General features: G+C 35.9%; 1 protein-coding gene across 3 annotated transcripts in view; it reads right to left on the reverse strand.

The window, feature by feature from the left end:
* Il1rapl2 (interleukin 1 receptor accessory protein like 2) overlaps window positions 1–15,966 on the reverse strand; it is a 1,196,146-nt gene that overhangs the window by 503,576 nt on the left and 676,604 nt on the right. For all 3 annotated transcript variants that reach the window (XM_042268818.2, XM_076562815.1, XM_076562816.1), the window contains one exon: window positions 9,965–10,118. In XM_042268818.2, the coding sequence (XP_042124752.1) occupies window positions 9,965–10,118 (154 nt within the window). The remainder of the gene's footprint in view (window positions 1–9,964; window positions 10,119–15,966) is intronic.

Genomic DNA, 15,966 nt, shown 5'->3' on the forward strand with positions numbered 1-15,966 from the left:
TTCAGGGGATGGAAAAGACTAGAAATGATGTCTTTATGGTAACTAATAGGTCTCCAGCTTTAGCATGAACTAAGCTATATTTCTCTAGCTCTAAAGATTCAAATGTCAGCTAAATACAGAAAGTTACCCCACATATCAGCAAAATGCAGGTACAAACATCATGCTTGATATTTAGCAATTTGATGAGCTTTGGAAAAATCATGACGAATGGCTTTCTCACACTGTCATGATTCAAGCAAAGATCTGTAACATAGGGCCCAAGAGCTGCAGTTTGCATTGATCTCCTATAGCAATCATCAGTTGTCCCACACAATTTAGTACTTCATTGTATCCTGCCCTATACACCATGCAGACAACTGCAAAATTTATATCTCCAGTCCACATTTTCCCCTGAATGCCAGACTCATATATCTAACTGTCTGTTCAACGCTCTCTAGAAAATAACTAGTAGGTATCTCAAACAAAATATGGCTAATGCAGAATTCTTGAAATTCTCCACAAAATCTGGCTTCTCCCAGTCTTCTTAATTTCAGCAAAACCTACTATTGTTCATCCTATTACTAATTTTTTTTAAAAAGGAAACATGAATCAGTATGAGAAAGTGTAGTCATTTCTAAATCTGTAAAATCTTTTCAATTTGTAATTTTTGTGAATCTATTCATATGCCTTTAGTTCAAACCTCTATCAACATATACCATTACTCTGAAATATTTCTCTTGCTCTTCACCTACATGGCCTTTTCACAAAATTCAAAATTCAATTATATAATATTGTACTTCAAGTAAATAGTTCCCCAAACACAGTCCACTATTTTCCTTTTTTAGTGGGTTCATGGGAATGGAAATTCAAGTCCTAGGCATGTGAGGCAAGCACTATATCATTGATCTATATAAGCCCAGGAGTATATTTTAGATTCCCAGAACCCATGTTAAAAAAAATAGCTTGGCAGGTGGGGCAGTCACCTTTAATCCCAACACTCTGGAAATAGGAACAAATGAACTCCAGGGCCAAATGGCTGTCTAGACTCACTGAGAGGGGAGATCGTCAGGTTCGTGGATAAACACTGCCTTGAGAAATAAAGCAGACAGTGATTAAGAAAGACAATTGTGAGGTTCCACATGAGTACACACACATACACATGTAAACAAGTATACAAACATGCATGCAAACTACAGACACGTATACACAAAGAATATTAAATGCAGTACTTTAATAATCATAACATTAAACAATAAATATTCATTTGCTCTAAAATGTCCTTTTCCCTTTGTTCTTTATGTAATTAGTAGTCAGGAGCTAAGTTCAATAGAATCATAAAAATAATTTTATTAATATAATATACAAATAAAAATATCAACAAATGATTGACTTTAGTAGAAATGGATCTATGTAGTTAAAATATGATTTTAAATGTCTTTTTGGGAATAGGGTTTCATACATCCCAAGCTAGCCTCAAACTTGCTATGTAGGTAAAGATGGGCCCAAGTGCTGGGATTATAGGCCTGTGTCACTATGCCTGGTTTATACAGTACAGGAAATTAAACTCAGAACACTGGGCAGGCTAGGCAAATATTGTATCAACTGAACTACATTCTTATCCCAGTAAAACATCTTTTTTTATCACAAAAAGTAAAACAAATATTTATTTCTCATACAGCTATTATAGCAGGGTTAATGCTGAGTAAATGGCATCTTAACCACTGCAAATGGGCAAATCACTCAGGGAGCTAATCCAAACACAAGTGAATATTATTATTACTGCTCTTCTGTCTGTTACCATAACAGAGGTAGAGCTATCACATAGTATAGATAAGCTCTGGTGTAAAAGATCAAAACAAACTAAATGACTACTATATTCCAGACACACAAGTAGAAGCCTAAACTAGGTAAGAAGATCAAAGTGGTGGGGCCCAGAAAGGAATCAGCTTTCTTTCCCTACCAGTCTCTGTCCACACAGCTCATCACTACTGCATCTGGCAGTTGCCAGCTGCTCCTCCAGATCCCCACTGGAACATGGTGCCAAATCAAAGAGAACTTCAGCTGTAAAGTACTCTTGGAACAAAGAAATGATTTATAGATTCAAACTGATGGATTATCTTGTTATTTGACAGCCAAAAGAGGACATTTAACTGCCTTTATAAACCACTAGGGATGGATCATAATGACATAAGGAACTGCTAGATAGGAAAGGGCCTGTCTCCTCAGCATGCTCGTCCTCGGGACTAATTTCCACCTCAGCTTTCTTTCAGCAGCCTTTGCTCTTGGATCACACATCATTAAAATGTCCTTGCCGGCTGCAAAAACTCATTTCTACAGACAACAGTATTTTCTCTGACCATATTAATTGACAAATTATTTCACATGGTTGTGTCTCCTTGGATGAAATAGTTTGGTTCTAAACACTTACTTATGTAGCAGTTTGCTTGAGTTTTGCGTAGCCCTTAGTTAACTTCTTTGTTTTCAAAATGTATCTCCTGTAACTGAAGCACTGTAATAATAATAACCATTTGAATTAGACTATTTGTTGGACCCCTTTCCTATGGTAAAATTGTAACAAAGTCACCTTTTCAAGCTTTCCTGGAATGATAATAGTAATTTTAAGAATGTCTCTGTAAGTTACCTGTTAATTCCCAAATGCAATTGTCTGCATTTCTCATATTATTTTATCCATATTAACATGACAAAAAATATTAGCATTTTCTTTTTATTTTTTTTATTTTACAATACTATTCAGTTCTACATAATAGCCACAGATTCCCTTGTTCTCCCCCTTCCTGCCCCCCTCCCCTTCCCCCCAGCCCACCCCCCACTCCCCCCTCCTCCAGATCATGGTCTCCCCCGAGGACTGGCATCGACCTGATAGACTCAGTAGCATTTTCAATAAAAGATAAAACCCTGAGTTTCAACAAAGTAAACTGATTCTTTCAAACTGGCACAACTACTATTAGATTCTCTGTTTGGATCATAGTTTCCCAGTTCTGAAACAGTGATCATGGAGCAAATCAGGGTTAATATATATTTATATTATTTTATTTATGTTATATTATTATATTTAATATATATAAAACACATATCATATATATCTTATATCACATTACACACACACACGCACACACACACATACACACACACACACACACACACACACACACGTGTATATTTATATATCCATCCACTGGTCTTTAATCACAGGCAAATCCTCATTTCCTCTAGATAGTTTGCTTGGCATATGGATTTCTCTTTCTCCTTATAAGAGCACCCATTCTAGTCAAATCAGATCACATTATCATAAGTTCTAGGTAGTTCCAAGCATCGAGTAGTAGAAGGGGTCAGGCTGTGTGAAAACCACAACTATCTGAATTTTTAGTGCAAAGTCATCATTTAGTTGCTATGGAACACTGAGAAAATGTATTTTCCAAATTTCAATTGCTATGCCTGTAAATTAAAAGCAACATAGCATACCTTATATGTTCTTTTTTTATGATGAGCTCATGTACACAAAAGCACATAGCAAAAAAAAAGCACATAGCATTCCACATATATCCATAATTATATGTTGTATCTAAGTGTTATGGTGACTCTCTAGAGAGCAGTGAATTTTATAGGATTTTAAAGTAATTGCAAAGACAAATCTAAACAAAGGGGAACTCTAAGATAATTATAAATTATCATCAGACAGAGCCATGAAAATCTGCTTTTAGGAGAAAGAAACAGGTGAATATAGACAAGTCTGTGGAGGCCTCACAAATTACAAAAGTACAAAATGTCCATCAGCAAAGAGAGCATGGAGCAGGCAGAAAAGGAGGGAGGCAAACAGTTAGTGACATTTACTTAACACAGTTACGTTCAGGAGCTCTCTAGGTGGCTTACAAGAGAGCTTAAAGAGCAACATTCTAAACAGATGTAGAATGGAATCCTAGCTCTACTGCTTACAAGGTATATTATCACAGACAAGCAGCTTACTCTCTCCAAATTTCACCAACGCTAAAAGGTTGTTGTGATCTCTGAATACATGTGATGTATAATGTCTGACCCCATTAATGGGAGGTCTCTGAGTAACTCCTCCATTCTATTAGATCTAGTTCATGGCCAGTCTCCTTCCATATAAACCCCCAGCTTTCTGCTTTACAGAGGGTTGCTTTATAGACTGTTTTCTGCTTGCACAAACTAATGCTTTCAAGTTAGGCAAAACAAGGTAGATGAAACTTTTACAAATAAACCCAACGGACCTAAGAAAATCTATTTCTGTGGATATCACGGTCTACACACCTAGGAATGAAAATGCAAACCTTCTCTTAGAAACCTTACTCTACCCCTTACTTGATGTCAGAGAAGCCAGCCAAGAGAATCATTGAAAATCTTTGGTGCTAGAAGACTTCCAATAGAGCTGAGCTGTCAAGGATTAGGCACATTTGCCAGATCCTGCTGTCGTGTTCTCTAACCCGTTCACTCCACCTCTAAGCTGTGATCCTGCATAACTGCTTGTGAAATCAGCCCACAGGAATGAATATGCTCATAGCCTTTTGTTTTAGAGAGAAGCAAACCTGCCTTTCTGCTGATGGGATAGTTAACAGTGTTCATTTATCTCCCTGCAGGGCATAGAAACATGACATAAACATTTTCTGAGGACAGAAACTGGTGATCTCTTTGACCCTGGTTGTCACCATTAGGATTAATAGATAGTCTCATGTCATAGGTTAGAACAGAGTGAAGGAAATATGGAGAGAATAGAGATACAATAAGAGTGATAAGAAGAAAAGGGAAAATCACTCTTTATCCTGACACCCAAAGCCCCCCTTTCCATAATTCTAAGCAGGCTATTTTTCCCCAGTCCCTCAAGGTCAGCAATAGGGTTTACCTCATTTCTAGGGGGAACAAGTGGCCACCTGCAGGCAAGGGATAGTGACACTCTGAAAAATGCTCCCACAGGCCTGAAGAACTGCCAAAATTTCCCACCATTAGTCATGCCTGTGAGTTACAGTATTGAAATATCTATTAACCTGCAAATATGCTGTTTGAGAAGGAAGACATTTCTGGTTCTTATCAGTCACAAACTGCTGAAGTCACTGAGGTACTAGAGTAATGGCAGCACAAAGCCAGGATCTGAGGAGATGGGCTAGACATGAGACAGAACACCCGAGCACTTTTAAAAGAGCATAAGGCAGTGCAACACCATCCAGGGTGTGCTGTGGGCAACAAAAGGCTAGCATTACTCAGGAAGGAGAGGGAGGTTTAAGGGGAAAGGCAGTGGAGCTGGCACAAGCCAGTTTGCCTCCTAAGATTTCTGGCCCTGCGACCGTGCAAAAGAACAGTCAGTCATGTGCAGCCAGGAACTATTGACTGCTAAGGTCCTTCCCAATTAAGTCATGGAAAAGGTACAAATGAGATCCATTTTGTGTCATAATCAGGACACACACAGTCAGATCATGTCAACTGGCTGCTCAGAGAGAACGTGAAGGAGAGAGAACAAATGGCAATGATTTGTTCTCATCATACTGCTTTGGGGTACATCTAAGGTAGATATTTTATCCCTGTGGCTTTCCATTCATCTGTATCACTTGAGACCAACATGCATCTTCATCTAAAATACTCTTCTCTATAAGGTGATCAATTTGTCAGTATTTTTCTCTCCAGTTGGATCGACCAGTCTATTGGATGCCATGACTGGGGTAGTTACTGAGCACTATTCTCGGCTTGCCTATTGAATTCTCTCCAACACTCTCTAGGATTTAAAACCTTCTCCCCATTCACTACTAGAGATGGAAATAAATTCTGAACAAGCCAGATAGTGGCTTGTTTAAAATACTGAGCACACCAGAAATGGTACAACACTCCTTTGATCTTGGCACTCTGGAGGAAGAGATAGGAGGATCTCTGTAAGATTAAAGTCAGCATAATCTACATAGCATGTTCCATGCCAGCTAGGGCTACATAAGTGAGACCGTTTCTAAAACAAAATAAAAAAACAAGTCCTACTGGACAAAATTGCTTAAGGCAAGAACACAAGTGAACAATTACTAAATGCAATTTAGCCCACAGTCATGGTTTATGTGCTCCATGGAGGGCATTGCAATCCAGGAATTTCACATAAAAATAAAGACTAACATCATTTCTTTAAAAAAAAAAAAAAAAAAACTTCACAGAACCTAGCAATAGTGAACCCTGCTCTCATTTGACAGCAGTGAGCAATGACAGGATGCTACAATTTACTACTCCCTATTACCTGGGACACGATCTACGTCACTCATATATATGAATTGTATGAATCCTAGAAGCATTTGAAAATTGATTGAGGGGTTAATTCTTGCTTGGATCCAGTCATCCAACAACTTTTCCTTGTATTTATTATTTGCATATTCAGCAGAGAACCAGTTAGTAGGGTTTGTTTCCTAAATGGCTAATGCTCATTTCTAAAAGGCTGCACAAAAGAATTTGTTTATGAATGATTCACCAGCTGAAGAAGTGAATTCATGTTGGATTTCTCCTTTTGTTCATTTTTTAGAACATTCAGTAATTTATGTCTCTCTTAAACCTTCTTAAGGCAGACCTTTTCTCACCCCAGGGACCCCATTCCATTATCTTGTTCTCTCATTCCTTCCCTACTTCTTCCATTATCACCTGATCTGCATTTTCACCCTCGAAGAACCAAATCTCCTGTCTCATCTAGTCCTCTGCACAAATTCAGTGTGAGAATAAAGGGAAAATGCTACAAAATAGCAAACAGCCACCTAAAATATGCTGTGGAAAATAAAACTATTAGCTGTAGGCATATTGAGCAAATGACCTAAACTTGCAATTGTGTATATTTTCTGTTCTGTCTTATTACTTATTCATATGCACCTTCAAAGGAAATAAAAAGAAATTTATAATAAAGTTCTATAACTATGCTGTTATTTATATAATAAATGTGTTGCAGGGAGATGCATTTAAGAAAAATCCCATTTTGATACAATAGAAAGCTATTTGAGGAAATATTATTGAAAATATTTCATATAGGAAATCATTTCATTATCAAAGGTTAACTTTCTAACTTATCATTTTTTAATATTGGGACCTTTTTTTAACTTGATCTACTTAAATTAACCAGCACTTAACATTTGTTTTATTGAAGACATGTTTCTTAGATTCATGAATTTAAAAACAACAGTTGGAAAACAGCCTTTTAAAAATGATAATTTTATAAAACACGTATACTTGCAACACACCATCTTACCTTAGTCTACATGATTTCATAATTAACAAATACTATTATTTCCATATTAAAATTGCTTTCCCATATCTTTGTGCTACTAGATTCTAAACAACTTTGAGTAGTATTTAATATGATACCAGCCTTGGATTTTGAATGATGAGAACAAAACCATTGTAATTACTCTCATAACACTGAATGTACAAAGTATATAATACTATAAAAAAGAATCAGCTTCTATGTAGTAACTTGAGTTTCTATATCTAGAAGCCATTTTGTTTCTACATTAAAAATAACATTTAAACTCTTTAAGTAAATATGAATGTTTTTATCTTTTCATATGACTGATTATTACTTACTGACCTGGAAATAATAGTGAAAGAAATTCTCAATGATTTTTATGGCTCTCAGCTCATTTTTTGATCTGTTGCACATAGTAAATTTTTAAGTGAATAAATAACTGCTTTCATTGATTGGGGTTGCTTTGTCCATACACTCCCTTGCCATGTTTCCCTTGGTAACCAACCACCTGAGTTGTCATGATCACTTTTAGGAGTTGAAAGGAAGTGATTTGGGACCTGTGAGAATATATTTACACTATGTATGTGAACTGTAACATTCTCCCAAGGAAATCAAACCTACTTTGACCTTTATTTTAACCACCATTGTCTCTTCCTGTGTGTTTCAAAGCATCCTTGCTCCTTGAAAAGTGTGAAACAGAATTGCCTCAACAAAAAAGGCAAATTGTGCTACTGATGTACTAAATTAAAATCTTGTGGACGAGTCTAGAAATCTGGATTTAAAGATTCTCATATTTACTTTCCTGGGTCCTTCCACATGACTCTGATACATATTAACTTTTGAAAACCTCTGCATGGTAACTAATGAAATACTAGACCCATAGTTTAATTATTCAAAACTTTGGCACATGCAAATTAAAGTGATATAAATGTACAAAATAAGCAACACTAGCTGTGTTTTTCCAGGATCTGGAATGAAAGTAAAGACACAAATTGTTCTCAGCAAAATCCATTAGATGAGACTGTAAAAGAGACTTGGTGCTTGGTTTATTATAGTTAAGCTTAGAACCAAGCCAAATACTATAATGTCATAAAGTTTAATAAATAATTACCAAACAAAAGAGTTAGTATGACTCTGATAAGAATCTGTGGTTATGGTCAAAGTGACCATGCCTTGTGTATGGTCAGGTCACTTATTAATGATATGTCTGCAATTGAATTTTCTGCCATGAATGTGTCATGGAAGCTTAATTCACATTGAAGAATTCAGAAACTAATCAAAAACAGATCTTTGCTACTTAGGATTACTCTAACATGGTAGTTACTTTGAAAACTCACACAGAGAAAGAACATACAATCCTAATCCAAGGAATTATTTAAGCTTTCACAGAAGGTGCTCTGCAAACTGAATCTAGGAAATAAAACGGTCACTAATTAAGACAGAATGTGAACTAGTGAATTGAATCTTAAGGATCAAAAATTTACCTGAACATATGAGTTATATGTCTGAATTCAGAAACTATCAAGTCATCTGATTTTAATACTATCCCTAAAAGATCAGGCAGAGAAAAACAAAAGTAGTTGATGAAAAATAACATTATCCAGTGTATGTCATAATTAGTCAACTGGATGATACCAACATTTGATAATTAAATAAGTAATGTTTAAGCACACTATGTTTAAGTCAATTAATGCAAATTCTGAATGCCAAGTCCTCAATGGTACAAAATCCAAAACTTATTGAGTGGCAAGTTGATGACATGATATCAGTCCACACCTGATATCATGTAATGGATCATAAGAAAATACTGTCTAAAATTACCTACAGGTTATCTATATTCATATTTATATAACATAGATATATTTATTTAAAATAAGTAATTATATATATAACATAAATATATTTTACATTTATACTCAAGTTTCGTCTCTAAGCTGCTTCATTATGCATGTGTAATTATCCAAAAATTAAAAAAAAAACAAAATGAACTATGAGTCACTTCTGGTCCCAAGAATTTTAGGTAAGGATCATCCAACATGTAAATTAACCAAGATTTGCAGACATTTAGTAATTAATTTTCAGCAACATAGGAAGTTTTTCTATCAGGTAAGAATATTCTGAGTTTGTGTCTTATACTCCTATAGGCTCCTACTTATTTGTTCTTATCTTTACTTGGAGTTCCTCTATCTAAGAATTCCAATTTGTAATTATTGTGTGTAAATGCAATTCAACAGATTTCATTCCCAAATCCCTACGGAACCCCATGGGGATTCCACACATGAGTTAAGGCAACATCTGAGAATGGTTCCAGCATATCACTTCAGAGTTCTACACTATCAGTGGCAGGCTGAAGAATTAAAAGTGATTAGCCGGGCGGTGGTGGCGCACGCCTTTAACCCCAGCACTGGGGAGGCAGAGGCAGTCGGATCTCTGTGAGTTTGAGGCCAGCCTGGGCTACCAAGTGAGTTCCAGGAAAGGCGCAAAGCTACACAGAGAAACCCTGTCTCGAAAAACCAAAAAAAAAAAAAAAAAAAGAATTAAAAGTGATTCATAACAGGAGAGAACACACAGGCAGCCAAAGAGTTCTTGACTTCTAATCACATATGTTCCACATATATCTTTAGTTCAGTGCAACTTATTAATAGTGATATTTCCAACAGCTTGATTTGCTGCCAATTCTAAATTCATGGGAAGTTATCTCTTTGAACAAAACTTAAATTGCATTTGTCACACTTTGGTAGAACCAGCTCCTACCTGTAACTTTCAGTTCTGTTGTTCGTCTTACAAGTTTTCCTTCATATTTAAGTTCACATGTGTAATTTCCACCATCTTCTTCTTGAACTTCCTGAATGAGAAGAGCATTTCCTTTTTGTATTATGATGCTTCTCCACATTTTTGGCTTGCATTCCTGCAGGGAAAATATTTGTAAGTTAGTGAAAAATGAATATTCGCACTGCTAAATCTTAGAATTGGCAAGGTAAAATTGCATTGTTGTATTCTTCCACATAGTCTTCCAAATGTGTAACTAAGAAGTTTAAACAATGATCAGGCAATATCATAAATGCATACTATTGAGTCCAGTTCAAATATCATTAGTTGCAATGCCAAGAGCTATTTTAAAAACCTGACTCCAAAAGCAAGAGGAGTTCAAAGGTATTAAGCAAAAACCGAAAACCATACAAGCTCCCAAATTGCAAGAGTCACATAGAGTAACGTTAAAAGTTGCTAAGTATTATTTTAATGCCCTGTTTTTTTAACTGATATGCATTTTTCCTAAGAGTCTTCAGGGACTATATTTCATTTGGCCATGGACCATAATTTGATCAGAATGTGAAGCTTCACTGATGGTTTATAACAGGCTTTTTACATTAGTAGTGAAGTTTATAAGTATTTCATTAAATATTTTCTGTTGTAAAAAAACAAAAATAAACAAACAAAAACCTTAATATTGATATCTCAAAATCTCCTTCCTTGTGGACAAAAGTGAGAGGAGGGAATCTAAGATACATAGCAAATGAAATGAGGATGCATTTTGTAATAGTAACAGCATAGAGAAATCAACTACTTACTTTGTGAGTTTATTGATACGTGATGAGAGAAAAAAATATTTTGAAGCAAATTTTTATTTTCTTCTGATGGGAAAGTGGGGCAGTCTTGCTACTACTTTGGACTTCTCAAGAAAGGAATGTATAATACTTTCCCCGTGAGGGACAAGTATGTGGCAACCAAGTGTACAAGACTGTTCTGGCAGGAAGCTTTGGTTTGGAAATTTTCTCAAACAACTTTTATATATTGTCCCAAGTCTCTCTATGGCCAACTGGAATTTTTCAACCAGCCAGACATTGTACAAACATCAGTGGAAGAATAGCAGGTAGCTATAAGGGAATACTGAACAGTTAAGATAAAATTATTTTGTCATCTAGATTCTGAGTCTGTCAGTTGAGACAATAATAAAATCAATTACAAAGCAGATTATGTGGACAACAGTTGAAAGAACTTTTTCATTTTATCCACTATAGTGAATGTAACATCTGCATCTACTCTTCCTTACCCCTACATTCCGTATACATATTTCAAGCACTCACAAAACCTTGGAATCTGTTGACTCTCAATCCCCAGCTGTGAGTGTCTATAAATGTTTATAAATTATTTGTGAGAGCAAGTACCCATTTATTAGTTTTTCACTATAACTTTTTCTTCCTGTTAGCAGGAGATTTGGCAACAAAGCACAAAAATTGGCATTTAAGTTCATAGGTATAATATTCAAGAGATATGTCCAGTATAGCTATCCAAACACATTTTCAGAGCGTAAATAAAAGTAATACAATGGAGGACATCTAGATATAAGACTGCTTCACTCTCTGGGGTCTTTCTGAAGAACAGTTAAGAGTCTGTCTGAAATTATATTACATACCATGTCTGGCAAGGTTTATCACCTATATGAGATTTGCTTCTGAGCTAAACCTTGGGATATAAGGTTTCTGGGAAAATGAAGAAAAGTCTAAACAGAGAGGAAAAAAACCAGCCCAGCTGCCACTAACGTCATACAACAATAATCCACAATTATGTTCGCATTGCTTCCAACACTGATAGCCTCAGATTTCTAAAGAATCATTCTGAAGGTCATTAAACAAAAATATGGTCCCTCTGGGCATTTTGAGAGGAAAGGAAAATGAAAGCTGAGCTGCTGCGCTCTCACATAGAGGTGGTGGGGGCAGGCAAAAGCCCACACACTTACTTTATTCAAAGATAAATGGCCTCATTTTCTAATGTCATTTTGGAGAAAATCCATATGTAATTAGTTATAACTAATTTTAAATCACTGATCACAGACCCCTCCCCCACAAATACAGGAAGTAAAAACAAAAATATATAGAGGAGATGAACAGGCTAGAATCTTTGCATGTCCTTTGAGATAAATGTAGACAGTCTCATGTACTTTCTAACTTGTCACTTAGACCTATCCAGTGGAAGTAGGTTTGTCTGTTTGTAAAAGTGCAGCTTGTCAAAATGTCCTTAGGTTGTCTTCATTCCTCTGTAGGCCATGTGGTAAAGATGAAAACGAAAACTAGGCTTGGATGAAAATATCTCTAGGTTGAAATTCAGGGTTTACCCAATTTCTTTAAGTCTCAATTCTACTTTTTCTATTATGGGGGCAATATCATATTAAGTACCATCTGATTTGCCATGACCCAAAGGCAGGGTTTGTTTGTTTTTGTTGTTGTTGTTGTTGTTTTGGTGTTTGGGGGTTTTTGTTGTTTTCTTTTTCGCTTTTTTTTTTAAAGCAGGGTTTTTATCCATCACAGTCTTAGGCAGCCATACCCTGTAAAGTTGTCATCCAGCACAAAGAATGTTTTCCATTTCTAAACCTTCCCAATCCTGGATCATATCTCCCTAGAACCTCTTGTTCTGTTTAATAAGCTGTGTTGCTACTGGGCTAATCAGATAAAAGTAAATCCTTTTGGTAATACTAATTGGTTAACTATCTGCCAGCAAAATAATGCTTCAGCTGCCCGAGAAAGCACAACTTTTAAGAGGGCACTCTAACACTAATCTTAGCAGGTAGATGGAGGAACTGTATTTTGATAGAAGCAGCCTGTAGAAAGTATTTTTACCATCATCACACATGGATGACTTCCTGTCTGCTCCCATCTATCTGCTATCTAAACTGTTACCTTAGTGGTATATAAAATTGCAGATGTTTTCTAGGCTTTGATTCTACTTATTTGAAATATTTCTTCTCTAGGATACTGGCTGCTGAACTTAATGATGTCACTACACCACTTCTGTTCACTACTTGTCTAGTGGACATGTCATATTGCCACATTTCACTGTCTCATCCCTGGTTTATTATGACAGACCACTGAGTAAAAAAGTTTTAAGTGCACAGATCAAGTCTCAGGATAGCTGTTCTTCTAACAATAGTTAGTTAAACCACCAAAAAAGCAAATACATAAAAATTATAAATATTTACATGGTTTACTTTCCCTCCTATTATTGGCCCTACTGCTATTGAAATAAACTGCATCAATTTAAAGATATTGCTAAGGGTCAGCCTTATAAAAGTTGTCTACCTCTAGTTCTTTACCATTCAGCTTCATGGAGCAGGTTTTTGTAAGATATCCTTGCACAATCAATGTAATACCAGTCTATAAATCCCAGTTTCTTTCCCTTTTGCCCTCCTTTGGATACAGTTACCCCATACAAGCAGTTGCTGCATTGGGAGAGTTGAATGCACAAAAGAGACATTTTTTTGACATAGTCTCTTGAAATAACCCGTTGGCTGACTCATTTGGATCTTGGAGGTTTTGTTTTGAAATATTCGCCACTGTACTCATAATCCACTTATGTGATATCATCCTCATACCCATGGAAATTTTGTAATCCATTTGTTATGGTGGTCATGGTTAATTTACTGCCATTTGGAATATACAATTCATTCCTCATGGCCAGAAGATCACGATGGTTGATTTAAATATTTCACCTGATTCTGAGGATTAATCACCAAGCAGCTGTATGGACAAAGGCCAAACAGTAACTTCTGATTCTCAAATCCCTTATATCTGAATGCCTAAAACCCACACCCTTAGGATGACCTCTCTCCTTTCACCTGTACTGTGTACTATCCCTTGAGGCATTTATGCATCTGTTGAATGGTCTTTAGGGAACTCACATTTTCTGTAATATGAAGATAGAATAGATGGCTAAAACCATAAGTACAAATTGGGAATGAACCTCAATTTTATCAGCCATACCTGTACCCTAACCCAAAATGCTAGAATACCTTGCTCCAATGTGTCCTTTCCCTCCCAAGTTCTAACTTTCCAATCATACCTTTAATTGTAATGTTGATATTAATATCCCATAGTCATAAATTTGAACACTTGAATAAGAATACCAGTTTTATGTTTCTGAGCAGTTAATTGCTGCAACTATCTTTTAAAAAGTGGGGGTAATAATATTTATTGAGATAATAAAGATTAAATGAGGCAATGCATATAAAGGCCCTGTATTATAACATATTGCATGTTAAAACTGTGCAATAAATACTAACTCTTATTCAATTTCTGTTGACTCAGTAGTCTCTTATCAAATTATCCATCAATTATTGAGAATTAATGTGACTAGCATTTCTAGAGGACTCTAGAAACAACATTTTAAGTGGTTATAATTCTAGAGCTGGTGCCATTTTTTCAGTCTGTCATGAAAAGGGGTTTAAAACCATCACTATCATTCTTTTTTTTTTTTTTTTTTGGTTTTTTCGAGACAGGGTTTCTCTGTGTAGCTTTGCGCCTTTCCTGGGACTCACTTGGTAGTCCAGGCTGGCCTCGAACTCACAGAGATCCTCCTGGCTCTGCCTCCCGAGTGCTGGGATTAAAGGCGTTTGCCACCACCGCCCGGCTCATTACTATCATTCTTACAAAAAGAATACAGCTAAAACAACTGAAGCTAAACAGTTCTCAGAATCTTCAGATAGTTGATGTAATGGAGGCAACATCCACCCCACACACTGGAATGGCAATCATAGCTCTTAGGGAACAATAACTGGAGAGAGTAACTATTTAAACACTCTATCTCCCCCTAGCCTTTGAATTGTTGGAAGAATTCAAAATTCACTGCCTTCCTTGATAGTGAAAGATAAGAATAAAGACCATAGGTATGTATGATAATATCTGCCTAGAAACAAGGCTCACTAAAATGCTGAGATCTAATCATAAAAGCACAGAATGCTTCCCTAGCTTATACTATACTGGCAAACACTAAGGATCATATATAATAATTCAGAATTGTAGGGCCAGTCAGATTATGTAAAGATAATTGCCAACAAGCCTGTCGACCTGAGTGCAATCCTAAGAACCTATATGGTAGAAAGAAGAGAATCATCTTCCACATGTCATCCTCTGGTCTCTACACGTGTGCTATGGCAACTGTGTGCAGCCACACACACAGATAAATAAACATAATTTTAAAACAACTGAAGAATAATACAGGATTATGGCTGAGGTAAAGGCATGACTAAGTCTTATTTTGAAAAATCTTCTTGCAAAGTACAGACAAGTGATTCATCAAAACAAATACACAATATTTTAGATTCTAGAATCACAATTACAATGAGCAATACACAAAGACTGTTAGCCAGAAAAATGTAAAGCCATTATTGTAAATGCTTACTAAACTCAGTTTCTTTTACAAGGTGGTATATTATGTTATTAACTAAAAATTACAAGACACACAAAAGTACAAAAAAAGTTCTGGAGAGCAGTATCATAATCAGATTGATACGTCAGATATTTTATTTTTCACAAGCCATGGAGTAAAATAAATATAATAAATGGCAAACCTATTTAAAATATATTTATAATTCTAGTGGAAAATTGGCAATATGTAAGAACAAAGAGGTAATGTGAGCAGGGAAATGGAAAGTTTTGAAAAGAATCAAAAGAAAATAGTAGAAACCAAACAATAGAACAGAAATAAAGAATGTCTATGTTACTAAACCAGCATAATCCCTAACTATATTTAAATATTTGTCTTTATACCCACTGATAAGTATAGTCCTCACCCCTCATCAAGGAAAGTTCTCTTTGCAATAGACAGAGAATATTATAGAAAAACCATAGGATAACAAAATGCAGAGATGTGGAGCCCAGTCCCAACTGACATATCTATAATAAAACTCCTGCACCTAAGGCTCAGGGGTCATTGCAGAAAAGGGGGCAGAAAGATTGTAAGAGCCAGAGGATAGGGAATTTTCT

Source organism: Peromyscus maniculatus, chromosome X (genome assembly GCF_049852395.1).
Source record: "Peromyscus maniculatus bairdii isolate BWxNUB_F1_BW_parent chromosome X, HU_Pman_BW_mat_3.1, whole genome shotgun sequence".
Lineage (NCBI taxonomy): Eukaryota > Metazoa > Chordata > Mammalia > Rodentia > Cricetidae > Peromyscus > Peromyscus maniculatus.